This window comes from Schistocerca gregaria, chromosome 7 (assembly GCF_023897955.1).
Source record: "Schistocerca gregaria isolate iqSchGreg1 chromosome 7, iqSchGreg1.2, whole genome shotgun sequence".
NCBI lineage: Eukaryota > Metazoa > Arthropoda > Insecta > Orthoptera > Acrididae > Schistocerca > Schistocerca gregaria.
Genome location: NC_064926.1, coordinates 418,724,236 through 418,748,781, shown reverse-complemented (window position 1 = coordinate 418,748,781; position 24,546 = coordinate 418,724,236). Strand labels below are relative to the sequence as shown.

The 24,546-nt window shown below is 41.3% G+C and overlaps 1 protein-coding gene across 1 annotated transcript in view; it reads left to right on the top strand.

Moving 5' to 3' along the window:
* Positions 1-24,546, top strand: part of LOC126282001 (uncharacterized) — a 47,210-nt gene that overhangs the window by 10,624 nt on the left and 12,040 nt on the right. Inside the window, exon 3 of the mRNA XM_049981388.1 lies at positions 14,115-14,273. Coding sequence (XP_049837345.1) covers positions 14,115-14,273 — 159 coding nt within the window. The remainder of the gene's footprint in view (positions 1-14,114; positions 14,274-24,546) is intronic.

The following is a 24,546-nucleotide window of genomic DNA, read 5'->3' as shown; positions in this document are numbered from 1 at the left end:
CAGATGAAATAGCAGAATACTACTTCAACAGATGATTATTATCGGTATATTAGTACCCAAACCCCTTCACCTCACTCTACCATAAACCCCTCCACAAAAAATTTAAACCAAAATTCGAATCAGCTGAACACGAAAACTTTCAACCGCTCTCTGACAGCAGTTACATTCACATTAAACCTTCTAGAACTCGCCGTGACCAACTACACACACACATATAACCAGATATAAAGAGCACAGAAATGAACAGATTTTAGTTTTCAGTATATACTTCGGATTATTGGCAACATGTACTTAAACAAACCAATTAGCGGAAAGAACATGAAAATTGGGAAGAAAATGGTTCGTAAAGTGAAAACTTGCTTATGTCTCGTGAGTGAATTGGATGAGAGGAAACGCAGATGACAGCCAAAAACTTGATTAGCTCTAAGTAATCACTTATTCATGTAAAAAAAATTAGAAGTGAACTGTTGTATAATCTACAAATATCTCAAACATACCGCTGGAAATGCCCTAAAAAACAAAAAAAGGAAAACGCACCTGGTGCAAATAAAATACATCGCACCAAGAAAAGGGCGTTTTTTATTTACAAAACGAATACTCTGTGTTTGCCATGCCAACAAACTTGTCGTTAATCATTTCGTCTTGCCTTAAAACATTTTATTTATTTGCAGCGTTTAGAATACTTTATAATGACATGTAATAACAACACATTGCCAATTACTATTTCCAGCATCGCTAAAATAGTCTTTATAGAAAGGATATACAGCCTCTGTTAAGTAGATTTCTTTTACCGAAAGACTTTAGGTCCCAGATGGAATCTTTGTGTCAAACACCTTCGATTCAGAATAAAGTACCAGATACACTATTCTGTGCATCGTCTTCAATATCCATAAAATCTCACTGATCCCAGCCTTGCAAGTAGTTATGAAGGACCAGTCATAACAACTGGTTTCGCAGTTACCACTTTAGATGTTATGAGCCAACTGCCGATGCGATATTTGGTTGCAAAAATGGCGCATTTATTTTCTGATTAATCTATTTTCCCGACATAAACGGCAATTAAAAATAGTTTCACACGACGTTAGAGCATCCTTTAATATGCCTGAAAATGGACACGGTACATTTGAAGCCAGCGGAAAAGCCTCCACTGCGCAAATTCGTATGGCAACATATGCAGAACTTTATCATTTGCTGATAGTCGCCATAAGAAAACTGTGTCAAGTTGTAACATTTCCTAACACAAGGCTATTTGCAGTAATGGAGATGCGTACACAAGTACATCACAAGTGATATGTATTGGAAACTATATTAAACAAATAGTACGCAACTGACCTACCTAATCAAAGGTGATGATATTTTTCTGCTGGATTGCAGTAACAAGAAATACAATTCGTCTCACTTGTTGTTTACTGTGGTCTTCAGTCTGAAGACTGTGTTGATAAAGTGCTCCCCAGTACTATCCTGTTTAGGCCTCTTTCATCTCTACGTAATTACTGCATCCAGCACCCATTCGAATCTGCTTACCTTTGGCAGGCATTGGTCTCTCCCTACAATTTAGCCTTCATGACCAAGCTGACGATTCCTTGATGCCTCAAAATATGTCCTGTCCCCTGTTTTAGACAAGTTATATCATGATTTCCTTTTCCTCAGCAGTTTAATTCAGCATCTCTTCTTAAGATATACGATCTACGTATCTAATCCTCAGCATTCTACTTTAGCACCACATTCTGAAAGTGCCCATTGTCCTCTTGACAGAACTGTTCATCGTCCATGTTTCAGGTACATCCAAGTCTACACTCCACACGAATACCTTCATAAAATACTAACCAACCATTTACTTCTGTATTCGATATCAACAAATTTTCTTTTTCAGAAACGCTTTTCTTGCTATTGGCAGTCTGCATTTTATGTCTTCTGTACTTCAGCCTTTTCGCTTACTGCTTCCCTTTCAAGTCCTTAAAGTCTGCAGTTTGGTTTCTGCACAAGTTGTAGTTAATTTTGTGTCTTGTTTTATAGCCGATATCTCCAGAGCTTCACAGAGAATCTTTCAGTTAAGATTATCAAAATCTTTCTCTAAATATACAAATGTTATAAACATAGATTTGCCTTTCTTCAGTCTGTCTACTAAGGTAAGTGACAGGATTACTATTGCCTTGCGCTTTCAGACGTTTCATAGGAAACCAACTTTGTGCTCATGTTAGTTTGTATAGCTACTCCCCTTCGCCTCTCTACGTTATCCTTCCACCTTCTAGCCATCTCTTCTTTGCTTAGTTCTGGATTGCCAAGTGAGCCCTTGACAGTTGCTTCTCTTTCGAGTAAGTTTTCTTCTTTCGTTTTCTTATTGACTTTCGGGATCTATGTTTTCCAAATGCAAAATCGCAGTTACTATTTTAGACTGTCTGTCATTGCCATTTTTACACATCTCTATGCCCTATGACGTACTTCATTTGCTGCATTTTTTTGTTTTCCCCCTTTGTCAATTAAATTCCATATATTGTGTTTTATCCAAAGATTTCTACTGTACCCTTTCACATTTACATCATCTGTTTCCTGCATTAATTCTTCTCTCAAAGATATCCATTCGTATTGTATTGAATTCCTTTCTCTGTTTCAGTCAGCCGTTGCCTATTGGTCCCTTTAAGATTATCGAAAAACATTGGGTCTTAACATATTCAGTTCCTATGTCCTTAATTTGCTACCGTTTACTATATCTTTAGTCGTAAGCTGCAGTTCATAACCTCTAGATTATCGGCGGTCTGCGTCTGCACCGAGAAATGTCTTACACTTTAAATCTGGTTTCGAAAACTCTCTACCAAGTCTGCATCCTTCTTTCATGATTCTGAAGTAAAGTGTTGGATGATTACATTAAGCTTGCGCAAAATTTTATCAATGTACTTCTCCTTTCATGCCTTTACCCAAGCCTATGCTTTCCTACTATTTGCTTCTCCTACACTTGCCACCGAATTCCACGCTCTCATCACATTTTACATTTTTGTCTCGCTTAACTATCTGAATAATCTCTTTTATCGTACATGGTTTCAGTATGTTCATCAAATGTGGTGTAGGTAGGCATGTAAAATTGTATCACTGTGGTGTGGGTGTTAGCTTTTTGTTTATCTCGGAAATAATAAAGTTAATGACAGTTTAGGGATGGAGCTGATTTTTGTGACACTGCTTCACTGATAGTTTCGATAGCCGACACTCATAGAGAGGTTAAAATACAAGATCTTAACGTAGCAATTACTGAGGGTCAACGGTCAGACATTTTTCACTTATAAATAAATGACTACCACATAACAACTATTACTAGAGTAAACTGCGTTTAGACACTGCAATTTGCATTACTAAAAGCTGTTGCTAAGGTAACAGTAAGTTTCTGCTCTGGAGCTACCGGTTTCCTTAATGAGATAGTGAACAATCAAATCTGTTCATGGTGAAGTAAGAAAACGTGAATAATGAAATATGTGAAAGAGCACATCGTAAAGAAAATAAAAACAGATATGTCTACACCCAACTCCGTCTTTCTTTCATATAGGTTCACAGTATAGTTAAAGGCACTGCGCGTTTCAGTGAGTCCTGCCGCTAACCTGAAGCCAGCACGTCACAGCGGAAAACGTGCAGCGTGCTGCACTTTAATGGAAATCGGCCTTAATGCGCAGGGCAAGGGTTGCCTACAGCAGGCTTCATGACGTGTGTTTAAAGTTTAACTATTACAAGAGGTTCAGACCAACAGAGCCAAGTTTGACGTTATAAATTGCACCTATATTTTTCATTACGTCAGAAAAAACATGCATGCACCCTACAAAAGATGATGTTCGTTTACTTGCAGGGATTATATGTTCCTGCCCATTGTGCGGACCCTGACATGAGTACATCCCTGATCAATTGCATTTTTAATATTTTGTTTCATTTCGTAAATACGTGTGGTGGCAAAGTTAGATGGGAATCTCTCTCTCTCTCTCTCTCTCTCTCTCTCTCTCTCTCTCTCTCTCTCTCTTTCTCTAGGGTGAATACTAATAAAACTGACAAACTACAGGGATGGATTCCTGACCGGGAATGGAAGAAAGAAAGTGCTACGAATAAGTGTGCGGAAATATGGCATTGCCGCAGTAGCGCTGACGAATGAAAAGCTCCTTTGACCATGTGGCGTGTGTTCCTTGGGTGTTGCAAGCTGTGTAAATGACGCAGCGTAGTGTAAGCAGCAGAATGGTCCGATATTCGTGCTGGGAACAAGCTGATATGGCGTTTGTGTACGGCCAAGGAGATGGAAATGGTCGAGAGGCAGAATCCGATCCTACAGATCTGATGTACGCGTAGTCCACCGCATCCCTGCACGTTCGTCTCTATGAAAGGACCCATGATTACGCCAACGCCCAATAAGGGCTTGAAATGTTGTGGAATGTGGTTGGTGTCTGTGAGGTTACTTGTTTTGGTATAGCCGTGCTGCCTCTCGACCGTTTCCATCTACTTGGCCATACCGAACACCATTTCGGCTTGTTCTTGACATGAATACCGGACCTTTCTGCAACACACAAGGAACACACAACACGTGGTGAAAGGAACTTTCATTCTTCAGCACCATCTACTGTGGTAACGATGCATTTCTGGGGACATGTTCATAAACATTTTTCCCTCCATTTACAGCCAGGAATCCGTCCCTGCAGTTTGTCCGTTTTTTTAAATGTTCACTGCAATATGCAATAATCATGTACAGAGCTATTATTGTTGTAATATTCAAAGCGAAAAGGTATATTGGTATAACATTGGTCTTTGAGGAATAATCTGTGTGGTAATAAACGAAAATCAGCAAATGAAACATGTAAATAAAGGGTATAGGAACATTCAGAAATTGCAGACATACCACTTCAATACAAATGATAACATAGTGTCAGTTCCACCCACATGAACCATGGACCTTGCCGTTGGTGGGGAGGCTTGCGTGCCTCAGCGATACAGATGGCCGTACCGTAGGTGCAACCACAACGGAGGGGTATCTGTTGAGAGGCCAGACAAACGTGTGATTCCTGATGAGGGGCAGCAGCCTTTTCAGTAGTTGCAGGGGCAACAGTCTGGATGATTGACTGATCTGGCCTTGCAACATTAACCAAAACGGCCTTGCTGTGCTGGTACTGCGAACGGCTGAAAGCAAGGGGAAACTACAGCCGTAATTTTTCCCGAGGACATGCAGCTTTACTGTATGATTAAATGATGATGGCATCCTCTTGGGTAAAATATTCCGGAGGTAAAATAGTCCCCCATTCGGATCTCCGGGCGGGGACTACTCAGGAGGATGTCGTTACCAGGAGAAAGAAAACTGGCGTTCTACGGATCGGAGCGTGGAATGTCAGATCCCTTAATCGGGCAGGTAGGTTAGAAAATTTAAAAAGGGAAATGGATAGGTTAAAGTTAGATATCGTGGGAATTAGTGAAGTTCGGTGGCAGGAGGAACAAGACTTCTGGTCAGGTGAACACAGGGTTATAAACACAAAATCAAATAGGGGTAATGCAGGAGTAGGTTTAATAATGAATAGGAAAATAGGAATGCGGGTAAGCTACTACAAACAGCATAGTGAACGCATTATTGTGGCCAAGATAGATACGAAGCCCACACCTACTACAGTAGTACAAGTTTATATGCCAACTAGCTCTGCAGATGACGAAGAAATTGAAGAAATGTACGATGAAATAAAAGAAATTATTCAGATAGTGAAGGGAGACGAAAATTTAATAGTAATGGGTGACTGGAATTCGAGTGTAGGAAAAGGGAGAGAAGGAAACATAGTAGGTGAATATGGATTGGGGCTAAGAAATGAAAGAGGAAGTCGCCTAGTAGAATTTTGCACAGAGCACAACTTAATCATAGCTAACACTTGGTTTCAGAATCATGCAAGAAGGTTGTATACGTGGAAGAACCCTGGAGATACTAAAAGGTATCAGATAGATTATATAATGGTAAGACAGAGATTTAGGAACCAGGTTTTAAGTTGTAAGACATTTCCAGGGGCAGATGTGGACTCTGACCACAATCTATTAGTAGATTAAAACTGAAGAAACTGCAAAAATGTGGGAAATTAAGGAGATGGGACCTGGATAAACTGAAAGAACCAGAGGTTGTACATAGTTTCAGGGAGAGCATAAGGGAACAATTGACAGGAATAGGGGAAAGAAATACAGTAGAAGAAGAATGGGTAGCTCTGAGGGATGTAGTAGTAAATGAAGCAGGCAAAAAGGAATACAAACGTCTCAAAAACGAGATCGACAGAAAGTGCAAAACGGCTAAGCAGGGATGGCTAGAGGACAAACGTAAGGATGTAGAAGCTTATTTCACTAGGGGTAAGATAGATACTGCCTACAGGAAAATTAAAGAGACCTTTGGAGAGAAGAGAACCACGTGTATGAATATCAAGAGCTCAGATGGCAGCCCAGTTCTAAGCAAAGAAGGGAAGGCAGAAAGGTGGAAGGAGTATATAGAAGGTTTATACAAGGGCGAGGTACTTGAGGACAATATTATGGAAATGGAAGAGGATGTAGATGAAGACGAAATGGGAGATACGATACTGCGTGAAGAGTTTGACAGAGCACTGAAAGACCTGAGTCGAAACAAGGCCCCCGGAGTAGACAACATTCCATTAGAACTACTGACGGCCTTGGGACAACCAGTCCTGTCAAAACTCTACCAGCTGGTGAGCAAGATGTATGAGACAGGCGAAATACCCTCAGTCTTCAAGAAGAATATAATAATTCCAATCCCAAAGAAAGCAGGTGCTGACAGATGTGAAAATTACCGAACTATCAGTTTAATAAGCCACGGCTGCAAAATACTAACACGAATTCTTTACAGACGAATGGAAAAACAGGTAGATGCAGACCTCGGGGAGGATCAGTTTGGATTCCGTCGAAATGTTGGAACACGTGAGGCAATACTGACCTTACGACTTATCTTAGAAGAAAGATTAAGAAAAGGCAAACCTACGTTTCTAGCATTTGTAGACTTAGAGAAAGCTTTTGACAATGTTGACTGGAATACTCTTTTTCAAATTCTAAAGGTGGCAGGGGTAAAATACAGTGAGCGAAAGGCTATTTATAATGTGTACAGAAACCAGATGGCAGTCATAAGAGTCGAGGGGCATGAAAGGGAAGCAGTGGTTGGGAAAGGAGTGAGACAGGGTTGTAGCCTCTCCCCGATGTTATTCAATCTGTATATTGAACAAGCAGTAAAGGAAACAAAAGAAAAACTTGGAGTAGGTATTAAAATTCATGGAGACGAAGTAAAAACTTTGAGGTTCGCCGATGACATTGTAATTCTGTCAGAGACGGCAAAGGACTTGGAAGAGCAGTTGAACGGAATGGACAGTGTCTTGAAAGGAGGATATAAGATGAACATTAACAAAAGCAAAACGAGGATAATGGAATGTAGTCAAATTAAATCGGGTGATGCTGAGGGAATTAGATTAGGAAATGAGACACTTAAAGTAGTAAAGGAGTTTTTCTATTTAGGAAGTAAAATAACTGATGATGGTCGAAGTAGAGAGGATATAAAATGTAGACTGGCAATGGCAAGGAAAGCGTTTCTGAAGAAGAGAAATTTGTTAACATCGAATATAGATTTATGTATCAGGAAGTCGTTTCTGAAAGTATTTGTTTGGAGTGTAGCCATGTATGGAAGTGAAACATGGACGATAACTAGTTTAGACAAGAAGAGAATAGAAGCTTTCGAAATGAGGTGCTACAGAAGAATACTGAAGATAAGGTGGATAGATCACGTAACTAATGAGGAGGTACTGAATAGGATTGGGGAGAAGAGAAGTTTGTGGCTTAACTTGACTAGAAGAAGGGATCGGTTGGTAGGACATGTTTTGAGGCATGAAGGGATCACAAATTTAGCATTGGAGGGCAGCGTGGAGGGTAAAAATCGTAGAGGGAGACCGAGAGATGAGTACACTAAGCAGATTCAGAAGGATGTAGGTTGCAGTAGGTACTGGGAGATGAAGCAGCTTGCACAGGATAGAGTAGCTTGGAGAGCTGCATCAAACCAGTCTCAGGACTGAAGACAACAACAACAACAGTGTCAGTTATCAGAAATTTACCCTAAAACTCAATTTTTACGACTCAATAAGGTTGGCACTACACTTAACTACATTCCAGCCCACAGGTTCTGCACAATCGGCTGCAAAAAATAACACAAAAATAAGAAACAGGCAGGTTGTACAAACTAAACAGGGATTTGATGCTTGCTTGACTAGGAACTTCATTTTCCAGATGATGAGAAGATAGAGCAGTTTTTTTATTGTTATTAGATCTTCAGGTCTAGACAAACGTAATACTTCGAAGAACTGAAAGAGCTTCATACTTGCAATCCACTCAGTGGTACAAAGCAAGGGGTGTTAGAGTTTAGTGCCCCATCGAGATTAAGGCAAAGGACGGAGCAATGTAGTGGCTAACGTCTACACAAAGTAACATCTATATCTACGTTTTGCACGCCACCATTCGGTGTGTGTCGATGTATATCACCATCATTTCTCATATTTCCTATTGAGTTCCCGAATGGTGCTTGATAAGAATGACCCTCGATAAAAGTGAGGGAATTTTTCTGATTTCCGAATGTCTGCCTTCCTACTTGACTGGTCAGCACAGACGGCTGCTATACAGATGACCCGCGTACATGCTATACAGATGACCCAGGTACTGCCAGGGGAGGATAGGAATGGGATGCATTCAGCCTTGTGATTCCAACTGAGCAGCTACTTAAATAAGAAGCAGTGGCACCAGGAGTGCTAAACTGCCAACGACCAGCGCAGTCTACTGATCCCACGCCCCACCATACCTCAGTCACATGACGCCATTAGCTGATGGCTGACACGGCAGTTGGTCAGGCCCACATGATTCATCTGTGGCCAGAAGGATGGTGCTTTCCATATGGGAAGAATCAACGTGTCAGCTGTCGTTTCTTGGCATGGGCATCCTCGAATTTTTAACAGTAAAGACTTCATTTTCATGCAAGTGCCATTTGAGTTGGATGATCTCTCCTTGCACTTACGAAACGAACCAATGACGAAATGCACTGCTCTTCATTGGACCTTCTCTACCTCTACCATTGATTCTACCTGGTATGGGCCACAGATTGACAACCATTGAATCTCTGCCTGCACCTTCCACCAATTTATAGGTGTTATGTTAACACTTGAACATGCTGGAGTTCAGATGGCGGACCCTGAACCGACAATCCTTCCTCTGCAGATCTTCCTACATTTCCTTACAGCTGTCAATGTTGCGAGTGTCTTATATAGAACAGCATTATCTGAACACACCAATAGTGGGACTAGGAGAGTGTCGCCCCACTCCATTGTTATCAGATGTATCCAAGATGGCGGCGATGACGTCATCCAAGATGGCGGCATGTACACTTGGTAACAGTGCATGATGTTATCCAAGCTGGTGGCTGTGACATAATCCAATATGGCGGATTTTTGTGGGTAGATAGGTCAATTGGGCTACATCTGCTAACCTAATCTCCCCCCCTCCCCTGCCCTCACCCAGAAAATGGCAGGAAATTCAAATTCAATCAGGACAATGCAACACATCTCTACTAACCTAAGAAATGGCCAGAAGATAGGTCACTTGGGCTACCTCCACTAACCTAAGTCATCCGACCACCACCTCTTCCTAGAAACTGGTGGGAAGTTTGAATTTTGGAGGGAAGATAGGTTAATTGGGATATCTCTACTAACCTAAGAAAATGGCAGGAAAGAAAGGGCAGTTAGGCTACCTCCACTAACCTAAGTCATCCGACCACCAACTCATCCTAGGAAATGGTGGGAAGAGGACTCAACCTGTGGCGGACATAAGCCTGTATTTTGCATGCACTATTTATTTAAACAATTAGAAGCATTACCACCATCAAGTGTAGTAGCCATGGGATTCAGAGTCCAATAGACCTAATACACAGTACTGCCACCAGAGGATAGTCTCATCCATTCCGTTCCATGATGTAATCCAAGATGGAGGTCTGGGAGGGGGGAAATGCCGGAAAACAGTGTGGTCGCCATGGGGTCTGGAATCCAACTGACCTAGTACACAGTACTGCCACCAGAGGGCAGTGTCGTCCATTCCGTAACGTATTCTAAGATGGTGGGTGGAAATGGCAGGAGACAGTGTGGTCGTCATGGGGTCCAGAGTCCAACTGACCTAGTATACAGTACCGCCACCAGAGGGTGCTGTCATCCATTCTGAGATGTAAACCAAGATGGCAGTCTGGAGGGGTAAACGACTCAACCTGCGCTGGCCTGCTGGAGAGAGGAAGGGGTGCACTTTATTTATTTTTGAATAATTTATTTAGGAATGGATTTTACATAGTATATTAATCACACTGATACAAAACACACATGTCATGCTTGGGGTCACGCCACTCAGCCTACAGACCTGTAAACTACTTGTAACTTACTGAAATAACGCTCTGCAGACACGCAAACAGCTACTAAATTTCTAGAATGAAATTTTCACTCTACAGCGGAGTGTGCGCTGATATGAAACTTCCTAGCAGATTAAAACTGTGTGCCGGACCCACACTCGGACTTGGGGCCTTGCCTTTCGCGGGCAAGTGCTCTGCCAACTGAGCTACCCAAGCACAACTCACGCCCCGTCCTCACAATTTTAATTCCGCCAGTACCTCGTCTCCTACCTTCCAAACTTCACAGAAGCTCTCCTGCGAACCTTGCAGACCCTGTCCATTAGACCGCATAGGAGGCTACCGCACATGATCTCAGAAGTCGGGATGCACCGGCAGCTGCCAAGCCATGCACAGGTGCTCGTTCAGGTGCCTCGAGCGTGAGGTAATGGCATCCCTTTCATACTTGACACCTGAGAAATTCCTCTCGAAATACGTGATCACCTAGGCACCATTGCTGACGCGACCGGGTGGGATCGAAAACCTATTTGCAGAGCGCAGACACTCCAATGATGCGTGCATGTTGACGCAGGTGTTGGTTGGGTCTATTTCCAGGTATACAGTTAGAGTTGTTCGAGTGTTATAATGACGTCACAGAACTCCAAGGCGCGCTCACGCCGGTCCCATACACGAGATGTCTATGGGCAGCTCATGTGTTTGCCGTTGCTGATGCAATACCTGCAGATACTGACATCACAGAATAGCACAGGCTGCATTGTTCCTAGTGATCCTAACTGGGCATGCGAACTGCATCTAGCTGTGCACAGGTACCCAGTGTGGCTGATGCATCTCGTGAAATGTTCGTCCTGTTATCAATATACGTCTCAGAAACGTTAAACATTCTCACTACTAGAAGCCTATGCATGCTCGCGAAAATACCGTTTATCATAGAAGCATTCCAGTTGTTCGGACAGAGAGCACTCTTTAAGCACAGACGTGGGAGGGTGGGGGGCGTGGTGGGGGGGGGGGAGTTCAGAACAATTACGCAAACAGATTTCGAAGCACTGTCTTAGAGAAGAGAAAAAAAGGTGGCCGGAATTTTCTATATCCTACAGCTAACAGCTACTGGTCTGGAGATGTCCTAATGCCACAGTGGCAGATGAGTGACAGCATCCCTGCCAGAGAAGTATGGTCCACTTCAACTAGTCTTTGAACACTTGCTTTGAGACCTGGACTGTCTTTGTCAGAATGTGTCCCTTCTACAACGTGATTTTCTCATTATGTGCATTCCCATCAAATCAGGAAGAAGTTACCTTGCAGTCTCTTACTACGGACAGTGTGCAGTCGTTCACCTAAAGCTCGAAGTGCCAGCCGTGGTGGCCAAGTGGTTCTAGGCACTTCAGTCCGGTGCCGCGCTGCAGGCTCGAATTGTGGATGTGTGTGATGTCCTTAGTTTAGTTTGGTTTAAGTAATTCTAAGTTCTAGGGGACTGATGACCTCAGACGTTAAGTCCCATAGTGCTCAGAGCCATTTGAACCATTTGCAAGCTCGAAGTCTGCAATCCATTCCGGATGTTATAATTTCCATTCCTGCTCTCTTTTTTCCTTCATAAATTCAACAAGAGAGAGTTATGAATCGAAAAATAGTTCCAGGCAATCCCCGTGACGTAACCAACGTACTTTTCAGTGGTATACGAGGTCACCATAATCTTCGTTGTTCCATTGAAAGCTGTTCATCTGACAATGGAACAATGCACACGGTTCAGGAATTTTGTTTTTCGTACCACCATTTTCTCCATGTGTTCCATGCCTGCAAATTTAGCACAAGGGGCAATGTACCGAACAACGAGCCTCATCTGTCGATCGTCATGATAGATAGATAGACTGCCTCTTTTTGTGCAGACATCGCTGGACCTGTGCGTGTTTCACACCACGAACAAATAGCGAAGAATAAACAGTGCTGACACCCCGATTTTGCCGAATTTACAGCGTTGTGCCGTCCGGCAAATGCCGCTCCTCAATACCAAAAGAAATGTGGCGGCGTTTCGGGTATTTCCGAGAAGGACCGAGCGAAGCTGTTTGAGTGGGCTAGCCTTGGTCCGCATTCGACTAGCACACACTGCACGCGTGAAGTTTGGCACGCTGTGGCTGATCCTGCCAAGCCATTCATTATCAAGTGGCCAACAAAAGTTCTTATTAATAAATGAGTACTTGTTAACGGCCTAGGGCCCGAAACCGGTAGTGAAGATAAAAAGTTTTTTTGCACCCGAAGCCGCCATTTAATAAAACAGTTGCCTGAGATGAGGAGCACGCTGGACAATATAAGAAGTTTCTTGCATTGTACTCCTTGCGCTAGTAGCGGCTTCATTTAGCATTTCTTTGTCAACAAACCTTTGAGTTCCCTAAAATCTGTGTAGCAAGTTTCTTTACTTTCTAGCAATTTTTTTGCTAGCTATTCAACCACGACAGGTCTTTACATACCTCGCAACCATGATCACCACAGGTAAGTCTAAAGCACATCAAACAATACTGTTGAATTTTATCCATTTCTTTGTTCCCAGATACAAATGACAAATTTTGACTGCCATATAGTACAGACACAACTAAAACCATGGTCCCAAAATGAATTTTCACTCTGCTGCGGAGTGTGTTCTGATCTGAAGCTGCCTGGCAGATTAAAACTGTGGGCTGTGCCAGTCGTTCGCCTGAGCTCTTTGCACTTCGCAGACAATTGCTTTGCCGATTGAGCTATCCAAGCACGACTCAGAGCACATTCTCCACAATATCATTCATTCCAGGAGTACTAGTACTGCAAGATATGCAGGAGAACTTCTATGAAGTTTGAAATGTGGATAAAAGTACTGGCGGAAGTAGAGCTGTGTGGGGAAGGGTGTTTTGAATCGTGCTTCGATAGATCAATCAGCAGAGCAGTTACCCGCGGAAAGCAAAGGTCCCACTTTCCAGTTCCAGTCCAGAACACAGTCTGAATCTGCTAGGAAGTTTTAAAACCATAGTTTGTGCTATAGTAACATTTGCAGCTAGTATTTTCAAACTTCATTGAACATAGTTCTATACAGACATCAAGGACGTTGTTCAGACGTTAGTTTGTCACTGCGAACAAAAAAGTATTTCGTGATAAACATGTTATGGGTTATTTATGCTTTCGTAGTGTTATGTACGAGTAGCGCAATGCCTCGACTGAAAAAGAGTAGGCAAGATATAAGATATGTTCTTGGTTTTGGAAAGTTCGCTGATTCGATAGATATAATTTATAGAAACCATGGAAAACGTTAAGAAGTAAGGTGAACAGAGCTTTGAACCCAGTTCTCCGTTATGAAAGTCTAGCGTTTTGATCATTATACCCTTCATTTGGTTCCAGTGCTAAAAATATAAGTGTTACGCTATGTTTGGGCAAACACTTACAAACTAATTTTTAAGTGATGTTATTTTATTATTCTTAGATAAAACAATAGTAGATTTCGTTTATAATAGTACCTTGTGTATAACATTTTCTTTCTATGTAATTTATAATTCCACAGATACAGATAAATTCTGTGAAATGAATATTTTTGGTCTTGTGGCAACATAGTCTCTCTCGCTATCATTTTCTGGCAGAGGGATGAACGTTTTCCAGTTCCATGGAAACATCAGAACGTGCTTGCCTCTAATTATAGTTACCTCGAATTATCATTTTTAGTGAAGTGTCTCAAACAAATTTTTCCTCTGCGCAGGGCCAAAAACTACGGGTTGCGAACCTGAAATACAATCGATGCGGTCCAGAAAGTGATCCAGGTCGACTGGATAAACTAGAAATAACGTCGACGCCCTCAGGTGACGTTCTAGTGACGCTGTCCGCCTCTACTGACGTGGACTTGGAGCCTCCGGTACAGGCGAGTAAATGGCCACAATGAGGTTGCATCTGCAGAAAAGCATATTGCCAGTGTTTTCTACTTCTTCTTATTGACTACTTGGCAAAAGAAGCAACAACTGACGAATACTACATAAGTGTTCCATACAAATGCATGGGGAGATCTGGATAGCAAAAGAAAATAATTGTCTTAAATGTTGTCATACTGTATGTCGTATCTATTTAATTGCATGTCTCTAGATCATTCTGATTTAAGTTTCCTGATCTTCCTGTTTCTGTTTATCGTAGCACTTCTAGAGTTGTTCATGAATTTTTCGCCTTTACTTTCATTGTGGCTATGATGGCCTGCCATGTTTTAATTAGTTTCGTCATTGTTCACATACCACTAGTCTTCTGTGGAACTGAGGTTACTAGCACCTACTGGTTCTTTTATGCCGACCAGTGGTCGCTGCCTTGGAGAGTTTCCATTTTGTCTTATTCTCTTTTAAATATTCAGTATTCAATTTCACCACACAGTTTAGATTCTTCTTTATCTTCTTGTAACCCATCATATTGGAATTGATACTTCCTGCGAATTTCGTCTACACAAGCTCAGAACCTTTTATCATAAACACAGTCGCTGTACCGTCGATTATAAATTGTATATTTTTTTCCCTGCACTTTGCTAGTTTATCTTTAGTGACGTGAATTAAGTCGCTTACAGTTCGTTCCACTGTTATGTATGGTCCATCCAACATTCAACCTCGACATGTGTGAGTGCATACGAGGAGATGTCGACAAGTAATGCAACATTCTATTTTTCTCGGCCAGTTTCGATTAAAAACGTGGAATTTTTTGTAGGACATCGTAGAATATTCCCGCTTCAGCCAATAGGGTTTCTTGAAGTTCCGATAAACGACGACGCTTTGCTTAGTCTTCAACATGGCGTCCGATGACGTTGTGTTACGTCACTTTGACGTAGGGTTCTCCTCACCTAGCGTTAGATAAATGCTGCCCAACGGGAGGTGCGTTCCAGAGAATTGTCACTGAGTTTCTTTCGGTGGAAAACCAGAGTATCGCAGATATCATTCAACTGTATAATGAGCACCGAAGGACCGTATCTTCGGATTTGGTAGCGCGTTATGAGGTTGATCGAGAAATTTTTTGTCGAACATCGTCACAGGTGATGAAACATGGTTTAATCACTTCGAACTGGAAAAAAACGGCAATCCATGGAGCGTCACACACGACCTCCCCTTCAAAGGGTAAAATCATGTCGATGGTGTTCTGGGCTGCGAATGGGTTAGTCTGTTTGATGTGCTCACTTATGGTGGCCAGAGATGAGCAAAACCGGTCATTTCAAAGATTAAATCGTAACTTCTCACTCACTGGAATGAACTATCGTCTTTTCATGACTCACCAGTCATCATTCACTTACAAAAATAAGTAAGAGGAAGTCATCGTGCCTTTCTAATTCAGGCCATTATACCTGTATTTTTATCTGATTTAGTCCTGTTTTGAAGTAATAAGTTTGTGTTAGGTTCCTTGTAGTTTTGAAATTTAAATCATCTGCATTTCATCTGCTGTAAAAATTAAAAATATTGCAACAAAATCTTAAATATTTTTATCAAGTGGGAAAATTTTAAACATAAGATTAATTCTTGTTATGTTTTCATACTTTTATTGGAGACAAAGTACAGTATAAGAAATGTAGCTAATTGTAATTTATTTAACTGTGTGTAGTCTTCGCTTACAATCAGTATAATGATATATGTACTGTAGAAGGGAAAATAAATCAGTACTATAATTTATAAATAAAATTTGATCTGTTTTTCGGTGAGTGAGTCAGTATCTTTTCTTGGTGCATATTTATCCTGCTTTTGAAAAGTTACATTCACAGAGCACTGTCATACCTGGGAAGCATAATATTTTCAGAACCGATTGATACAGTATGGGGTACAGGAATTTTTTGGTTTCCTGCAAGTTCAAGGGATAGCTGGTTCTAGGAAAATATGCCTGAGATAAATATTTGTCTAGTTCGATCATCGCTGAACATGACTTCCTTGGAGCTGAGAACACACTCGAGAAAGCTGTTAATATTTTATTCACAAAAGCTAAGGGATATAATCTGTTTGTATCATCAAGCAAAACATAAGTTAGGTCTTTCATGGGCCAGAAGCCAATCCCTAGAAATTGATAATAAGTGATCATCTCATCCATGACAGAAATGGATATACAAAAGAAAGTAGAAAAATGTAATTACATTCCCAAAAAAATATAAAGAACGTTCAGAAATATAGTAAGAAAGAAAACTCTCTGTATGTTCTACTACACTATATTGGAAACATTTATGACATTTGGAAGTGAATCGTGGAGTGTAACAAAAAGAAATCAATAAAGAATACATGCACTGGAGATGTGTGCCTAAAGAAGAGTAGTTGGGTACACACTGTCTTACAGGAGGATGAATACTGACATCAGAGAAGGACAGAGAGAGAAAAGCTTAAACGAAGAGATCAAGGAATACAGGGAAAACCAAATGTACCATGCCATAAGAATGGAAAATGACAGAATACCAGAATTATTGATAAATTAGTATCCAGTGGGCATAAGGTCTTTAGTAAGAGAGAGAAAGAGGGGGAAAGATCAATAACAAGAGGCTGTAACAGGCAAATACCCAATACATGCAGATAAATGAAGGAGATGTCTCATATTAAAAATATGATTTTTTTAAGTAGCAGTTATCCCATAAGTTTTGAAATTACATTTAAAAACCTGGTGTGATTTAAGACGTGTCCTGAAAGCATTAATCTGATCAGGTAAAATAAATTATATATATATGCACTATCATATACACTGATCAGCCAGCACATTATGACCACTGGCTTATTATCAGTATAAGCCCGTCCAGACGATAACAGCGTCACCTGGCGAGAAATGACTGCTAGTCAGACACACATACGTTGCATTTAGTATCAGTGAGAGCACTGTCCATTTGTAGAATGAGAAAGGTGCGCAATCTATCTGAGTTTGACCGTGGGCAGAGGACAGAATACAAGGACGTCTGAACACACAGTGCACTGAACACTCCTAACAATGGGACTCTGCACATGAAGATCCATGCATGTGCCAATGTGAATACCACAACATCGGCAATCTCGACTGAAATGGGCACAGGACCATTGGCAATAGACAGTGGCACAGTGGCAGGGCGTTGCATTGTCTGATCAGACCCGATACCTTCTTCATCATGCCTATGGGAGGCCATACATGCATCGTCTTTCAAGACAACAGCTCCTTGACACCTGCACTGCGGGCAGAGAAAAGCTGGCTCCATTATACTCTGAGGAACACTCACATGGGTGTCCATGGGTCCAGTGGAGCTCGTGCAAGGTACCTTGATGGCCAAGGAATATTTCACACTGACTGCTGGACATATACGTACCTTCATGACAATTGTGTTTCCTGATGGCAGTGGCATGTCTCAGCAAGGTAATGTCACAAGGCCAGGAGTGTGATGCCTGGCATGAACCCAATCTAAACTAAGGCGCAAAGTTTAATTTTGCGCTCGGATACGTTTTCGCTAGAGGCCATGTTTTTCAAGTTCTTCAAGGAAAACAAACAAAAGTGACCTTGAAACATCCCCGCTGTACTCATTTCCTACCAGTCAGGATTTCTAGTCTGCAGTTCATAGTCCTCCCACCTACCCCTGTACAAAAATGTGCTAGCTACACTAGTTATTGTCCATATTCGATCCTTTTTGGTCTTCATTGACTAGGATATTACGTCATGGGGTTAGTCAACATCGTTACTTTTAACTTTCCCACGAGAGTAATGAAAGAAAAAAAGACTCTTGTAAACGTTATGCAGAAACTAATTACTTTTACAGTTCAATGTAAACTTAATCCTTACAAGCACAGTAGTTTCGTAGTAAGAAAGGCAGACAAATAAAACGATTTGGTACGCAGCTCCACATCCTCTACTCGACTGTGATACGTTGTAAACAGTTATCGTTACACACTGAAAGTTTCCTCTAAAAATATTCTTTTGTTTAATTTTGTTTTGAACTCATACTGTCTTTGTTGGTTGGTTGTAACTTTGCTGTCGTTTAGCACTGGGTGACTTTGTGCATTTCCAGCTGCGAGAGAAACCAAATATATCTGCTTGCGAGAATTCAACGTGAGTTTAGCCCTGTTTTATAGTCTTTCTAAAAATGTGCAAGTGACTTAATCCTGAACTTTTACTGTTAGCTTCTTTAGTTAAACAAAGTGGTCTCTGTGCATTGATAATCTGCCTACTAATACTGCTCATGAAATGGCCCCTGTGCGTTGATAATTTTTCATAACAAACTGATCATGAAATGAAAATATCTTACCTCGAAATGTAATTGCTTAGAAACGTGGTGCTTGCAGCTCTCTGTGCGCCAGCCACAAATTTCTAACTACAGCTGCTGAGTGCAAAGCTCCAGACGACAAGTAAACTATTTTATACACGTCCTTGAGTGAGACATTCCTTTAAATAAAAATGACTTGGATCGCGGATGTGGACAATGCTATTAGGTGAATTATTCCTTTAGCAAACTGTTTTCGAACTATCTGATATATTAATTGTATGAAATTTATGTTACAACATTTATTAATATTGAGAATGGCAACATTGAAATCAAACTCTTACTTTCCCAAAAGTTAGAGAAATAATTGATAAACACAAAAAGATACCTTACACCGAAAATTACACAATCTTTAATGAAAAGTCTGACGTTTCCTGGTATGAATGTGTCATTCAACAATGGAGCCTAACTATGCAAGACTGCAGGGGCACTTCTTCCCTCTTCGTCCACCTTTTTAATATTCTGACATATCATCTCATCTCATTCTAAATTACTAATCGAATTTTTCTTTTCAGTTTCGCAGATTTCAAATACAAATAATTTTATTTAAACACAGATGTACTTAACTTTCCTTCTACATTTGCTTAGCGTCTGTCTCACAAGCCTCTAATGATAGAGCTCCATTGCTCCTCTTTGCCAAGCAGCGATGACAAAAGCAAGAACATCTTCCAGCGACATAATTGCTCTGACCAAAGGCTGCACGCGAATAATAAGCGAGTCAAAATTGCCACTTAGCGTTTGAGACATCCATAGTTCATACAAATTCCAGAAATGCAAATAACAAACTTCCAATAGAGCTGTTTCAACGCAGTGTTGTCTGCGTTAATGTAGTTTTCCGAAGACCTTTTCTTTCTTCATTTTCTGTTCTTTTCATGGTGAGAAAAACCTCACACACTAGTGACATATACAAATCCATTCATGAACATGGTCTATAGCGCATTTTTTTGCAGCTTGGGAAACGTTTCCTTCAACATGTGATGTGGGGTACTATGGCAGGGTGCTGCAACAGTACCCTGCCACAGTATCTTCGTTCTGCTCACTAAAGTCCCCAGAGAGAAATTTTGAATCAGAGGAGCTAATGCTCCCTTTTCCTGAGTCCACCGATCACTCACTCCTTGAAGGATCTAGCTAATTGAAGCAGTTCAGGAGCAGATTGTCCAACTCTAGGTGGAACGATCGACTCTGAACTGTTATTGTGCTACCCTCACAGAATTGAATAAACGACTTCATTGTGTTCATCAACACAGAAATACAGACAATCTTCTCCTTCTCCATGACAACACAAGGCCTCACTTGTGTCTGCACACTCAAGAGGAACTCACAAAACTTCATTGGACTGTTCTTCCTCATCCACCCTACAGTCCAGATCTCGCATGTTCCGACTTCCATTTATTTAGCCCAATGAAAGGCTCCATGGGAAGCAGTACATGGATGATGGGGAGGTTACTGGTGCAGCAACACGTTAGTTCTGATGTTAACGTAGAAACTGGTACTATGTGGGCATACAGAAGCTCCCAGTAAGATGGCATAAGGCCGCAACAATGAACGGAGATTATATTGAAAAATAGGTTGTAGTAGCCAGAAAGTGAGGAATAATATGGTGTATTGTAACCCTGAACAAAACCAACTTGCTTTAAAAAAAAAAAAAAAAAAAAAAAAGTGTTGCATTACTTACTGAACGCCCTTATGAATTGGGTACAACATGGAAAGGAACTGCATTTTTCACAATCCGCTGAAATATTTGCACGGAACATTCCCCTATCTAAGTATTACGAAAAACACAATTGCTGCATACATAGCACAACCATACACGCTACCGAACGAGGTGGCGCAGTGATTCGCACACTGAACTCGTATTCGGGAGGACGACTGTTCAAACCTGCGTCCGGTCATCCTGATTTAGGTTTTCCATGATTTCCTTAAATCGCTTCAGGCAAATGTCGGGATGGTTTCTTTGAAAGGGCACAGCCGACTTTCTTCTCCATCCTTCCCTAATTCGATGGGAATGATGACGTCGCTGTTTTGTTCCCTCCACCAAATCAACCAACCAACCAATCATACAAACACATGGTTCCAAGCACAATATGGAGAGTGTGCACAGAATAACGTATGCAGGCAGCGTAGTAGGGGAGGAGATAACGCTAGTGTTTTGGGTTACGTTGCGTATGGCCACGGAACAGTGAATGAGGTGCAGTTCAATACCTGAAGCCCACTTACAAGTAGAACTTTTAAGCTAGAGTTAGTGAGTATGCAAACAGGTGCATTAACAGGCTATGCCGGTACGACATTTTGTTTTTCTGTTTGTATTTCTGTGTCGATGAACACAATGAAGTCGTTTCTTCAATTTTGTGAGGGTAACACAATACACTTCCGAGTCGATCGTTGCACCTAGAGTTCGACAAGTCAGTAGTCACTGACTAGAGAACCAGATAACAAAATTAGCACACAAACAACTGTGACAGCCACTTCTCAACGGCGAAGTGCACAGCTCAGAAGACGACAGCTAAGGGGCAAAAGGGTTGGACTCACCCAGCGCTGTTGTCGAGAATGCGTTTCTAAATAATTTTTTTTACTACTGATAGCTGACGCAGCAGACACTATGACTGACCAACTCTGCATTACAGCGGTTGTAGAATTTTAATCCATGCCATACACATTCACACAGAGACAAAAAAAAGGCGTCTCACTGAGAAGGAATTATACGAATAGGACGGAAATCGATAGATGTAATGTACAATTGCTGACAAACAAATGATTGCAGTTTCAGAAATGTTGGATGATTTATTCTAGAGAAAGAATTTCACAAACTGAGCTAGTAAATAACGCATTGGTACAACTCTGGCCCTCATAAAAACAGTTACTCGGTTTTAGGATTGATTGATAGAGTTTTTGGATGTTCTTCTGAGGCATATCGTGCCAATTCTGTCCAATTGGTGGGTTAGATCGTCAAAATTCGGAGCTGGTTGGCGTGCCCTGCCCATAATGCTCCAAACTTTCTCAATTGGGCAGATGTCTGTCAACCTTGCTGGCCCAGATAGGGTTTGGAAGGCACGGAAACGAGACGCAGATTCTTGTGTCATTTTCGAGCTGACATTATCTTGCTGAAATGTTAGCTCAGGATGGCTTGCCGTGATGAGCAACGAAATGAGTCGTAAAATAGCATCGACTCATCAGCTGTGCTGTAAAGATGTCGTGAATGACAACCAAAGGAGTCTTGCTTTGAAATGAAATGGCACCCCAGATCATCACTTTAAGTTGCCAGGCTGATTTGTTACATTTATCAAGCCAGTAGCAGTCTAAATGTTCTTTGAATCAGGTTCTGAAATTTCTGCCTGTTTGACCGATATAATAAATGTAACAAATCAGCAGTAGCAACTTACATTAACGACACAGGCCACCATTTGAAAATCGTAGACAACCTCGAAATTTTACGCAAAATAGGAAAAAGTAAAATAATGGATATCATGGAAGAAATGGAAATTTTCCTACATAACACAAAGCGTGGAAATAACATTCGTAATGAATTAACCGAATTAAAAAACTCAAAATTCTTCAGCAGTCTTAAGCCAGTTCTAACTCAGTAGATTCAAGATATGTCAATGTAAATAATTGACTACAAATCTGTCGGTACCAAGAATATCGATAAAAAACCTTGATAATCGATGCAGACTCACATGCTACAGTCCGCCATCTTTTGTTGTGTGTATAACATCGAAGCAATTTGTGCTTGAATTACGTTGGCAATCAGCGACATAATGTAATGTGCAACAGTGTAATGTCAATCAACAGCTCCGCCATTACACCAGTGATGCAAGTGAAGCAGCAAGATCATGAAATTATACGTGATCAACTGTCATATACATAAAAGCCTTTCATACTATTTTCGTAACAAGTAACTGCTGCAAATCTATCTGCATCCTATAGGCTGTGATATACATAGTCAACCACAAACAAGAAAACCAGCAGAAGACATCACTGATTTAGATTTCTAGCCATACACTGCCCCCCTGCTCCCCCCCCCCCCCAAATGCCACACCAGCAGCTATAGTAAAAAACAATGGACAGAGTGTTCTAGATAAATCTAGTTTAAGACTGTTTATTTTTAAGTGACTGTAACTTATGTATGTATGTATGTATGTATAAACGCCTGAAGATGAATAGAACATGTTCAAAAGGCTTTGCATTATGTTAGATTAAGCATAAAATAAAAAGTGACTGGTAGCAGAAACTTGAAATAAATAATTACTTAAACCTAACTAACGTAAGGACATCACGCACATCCATGCCGAGGCAGGATTCGAACCTGCGACCGTAGCAGCACCGCGGTTCCGGACTGAAGCGCCTATAACCGCTCGGCCAAAGCGGCCGGCTGTCAAGCTGTAAGGCGGGCGACAGTCAGGTTGGAACCACACTCCTGTCCAAGTCTTCTCCAGTCACGTCCTTGCTGGTCGTATTGGCTCAGTTCGAAGCGGGACTCATCACTGAAGACAATTCTACTCCAATCAACCATGTTCCAGGCAGACGACGTGTCTGAAGACGCCCCTGGCAGCGATGAAATACCAGTCTGATTGCCCGAAAACCAGGAATGACGCTCTGAGTTGTTATTTCATAGGTGGATCCCTTTGGTTGTCATCCGCAGCACCCTTACAGCACAGCGGTAAGTCGTCGTCATACACGCCCTGTTCTGTTGCCCTTGATGGAAAGCCACCCTGGGCCTACATTTCCGCAATATAATGCCCGCCTGCACTCCGCGAGAGTTTCTTCAGCTTGTCTTCATGCTTGCCAAACCCTTGCTTGGCCAGCAAGGTCCCCTATCTCTTACCAATTGAGAACGTTTGGAAGCATTACAGTTAGGGTCCACCAACCAGCTCAGGATTTTGATGATCTAATACACCAACTGAAGAGAATTTAGCACAATATTCCTCAAAAGAACATCCAACAACTCTATCAATCGATCTCAAGCCGAATAACTGCTTGCATAAGGGCCAGAGGCGTACCAATGCACCATGCCGCTGTGGCCGAGTGGTTTTAGGTGCTTCAGTCCGAAACCACGCTGCTGCTACGGTTGCAGGTTCGAATCCTGACTCGGGCATGGATGTGTGTGATGTCCTTAGGTTAGCTAGGTTTAAGCAGTTCTAAGTCTAGGGGACTGATGACCTCAGATGTTAACTCCCATAGGCTTAGAGTCATTTGAACCATTCGTACCAATGCTTTATTGGCTTGCTCAATTTGTAATACTCTTCCTCTTGAATAAATCATCCAATTTTTCTGAAATTGTTTGTTTGTACATGTACATCAAATCTGCCTGTTTCTACATCAGTCATATAATTCCTCCGTGGTGCGTCGTTTTCTCTTTTTTTCTTTATTTTCTTAGAGTGTATTTATTGTCTTGGGACGTAATATAGGTGTCCTATTACTTGTAACATACACACAGACTCCTAACCACTGAAACTTTGACCTCTTACTAGGAGTAAAACACACTAGCTTCTATTATCCACGATCCCATCCAATCAGAACAGTACGTAAATTTTACTAAGCTTATTTAATGTGTGAAAATGAGAAGATAAGAATTTATTGAGCAATATGAACTTAGAGATGTCTATTGAACACTAAGGAAATATGAGCTTCGTAACTTAACCTCTATGGGACAAGGGGGACCAGTGAAATCTTCTGAAATGTTACTTTTCACTTTCAATCACCATTATACAATGGTTTTAATGTTTTCCCTGGTTATCCCCTTATTAGTGCAGTATTTGGTTACTAAGCCTCGTTTCGATCTCTAGAAAAGTAATTTGGTCATTACGTTGCTCATATTAACTCAACCTGTTAGCTTTTCTCCTATTGATAACTATGTCAGCACCTTTTGAACCATTTTCCCATCCTATTATTGTTACCCTGTTATTATCTGACCAGAACTCTCTCTCTC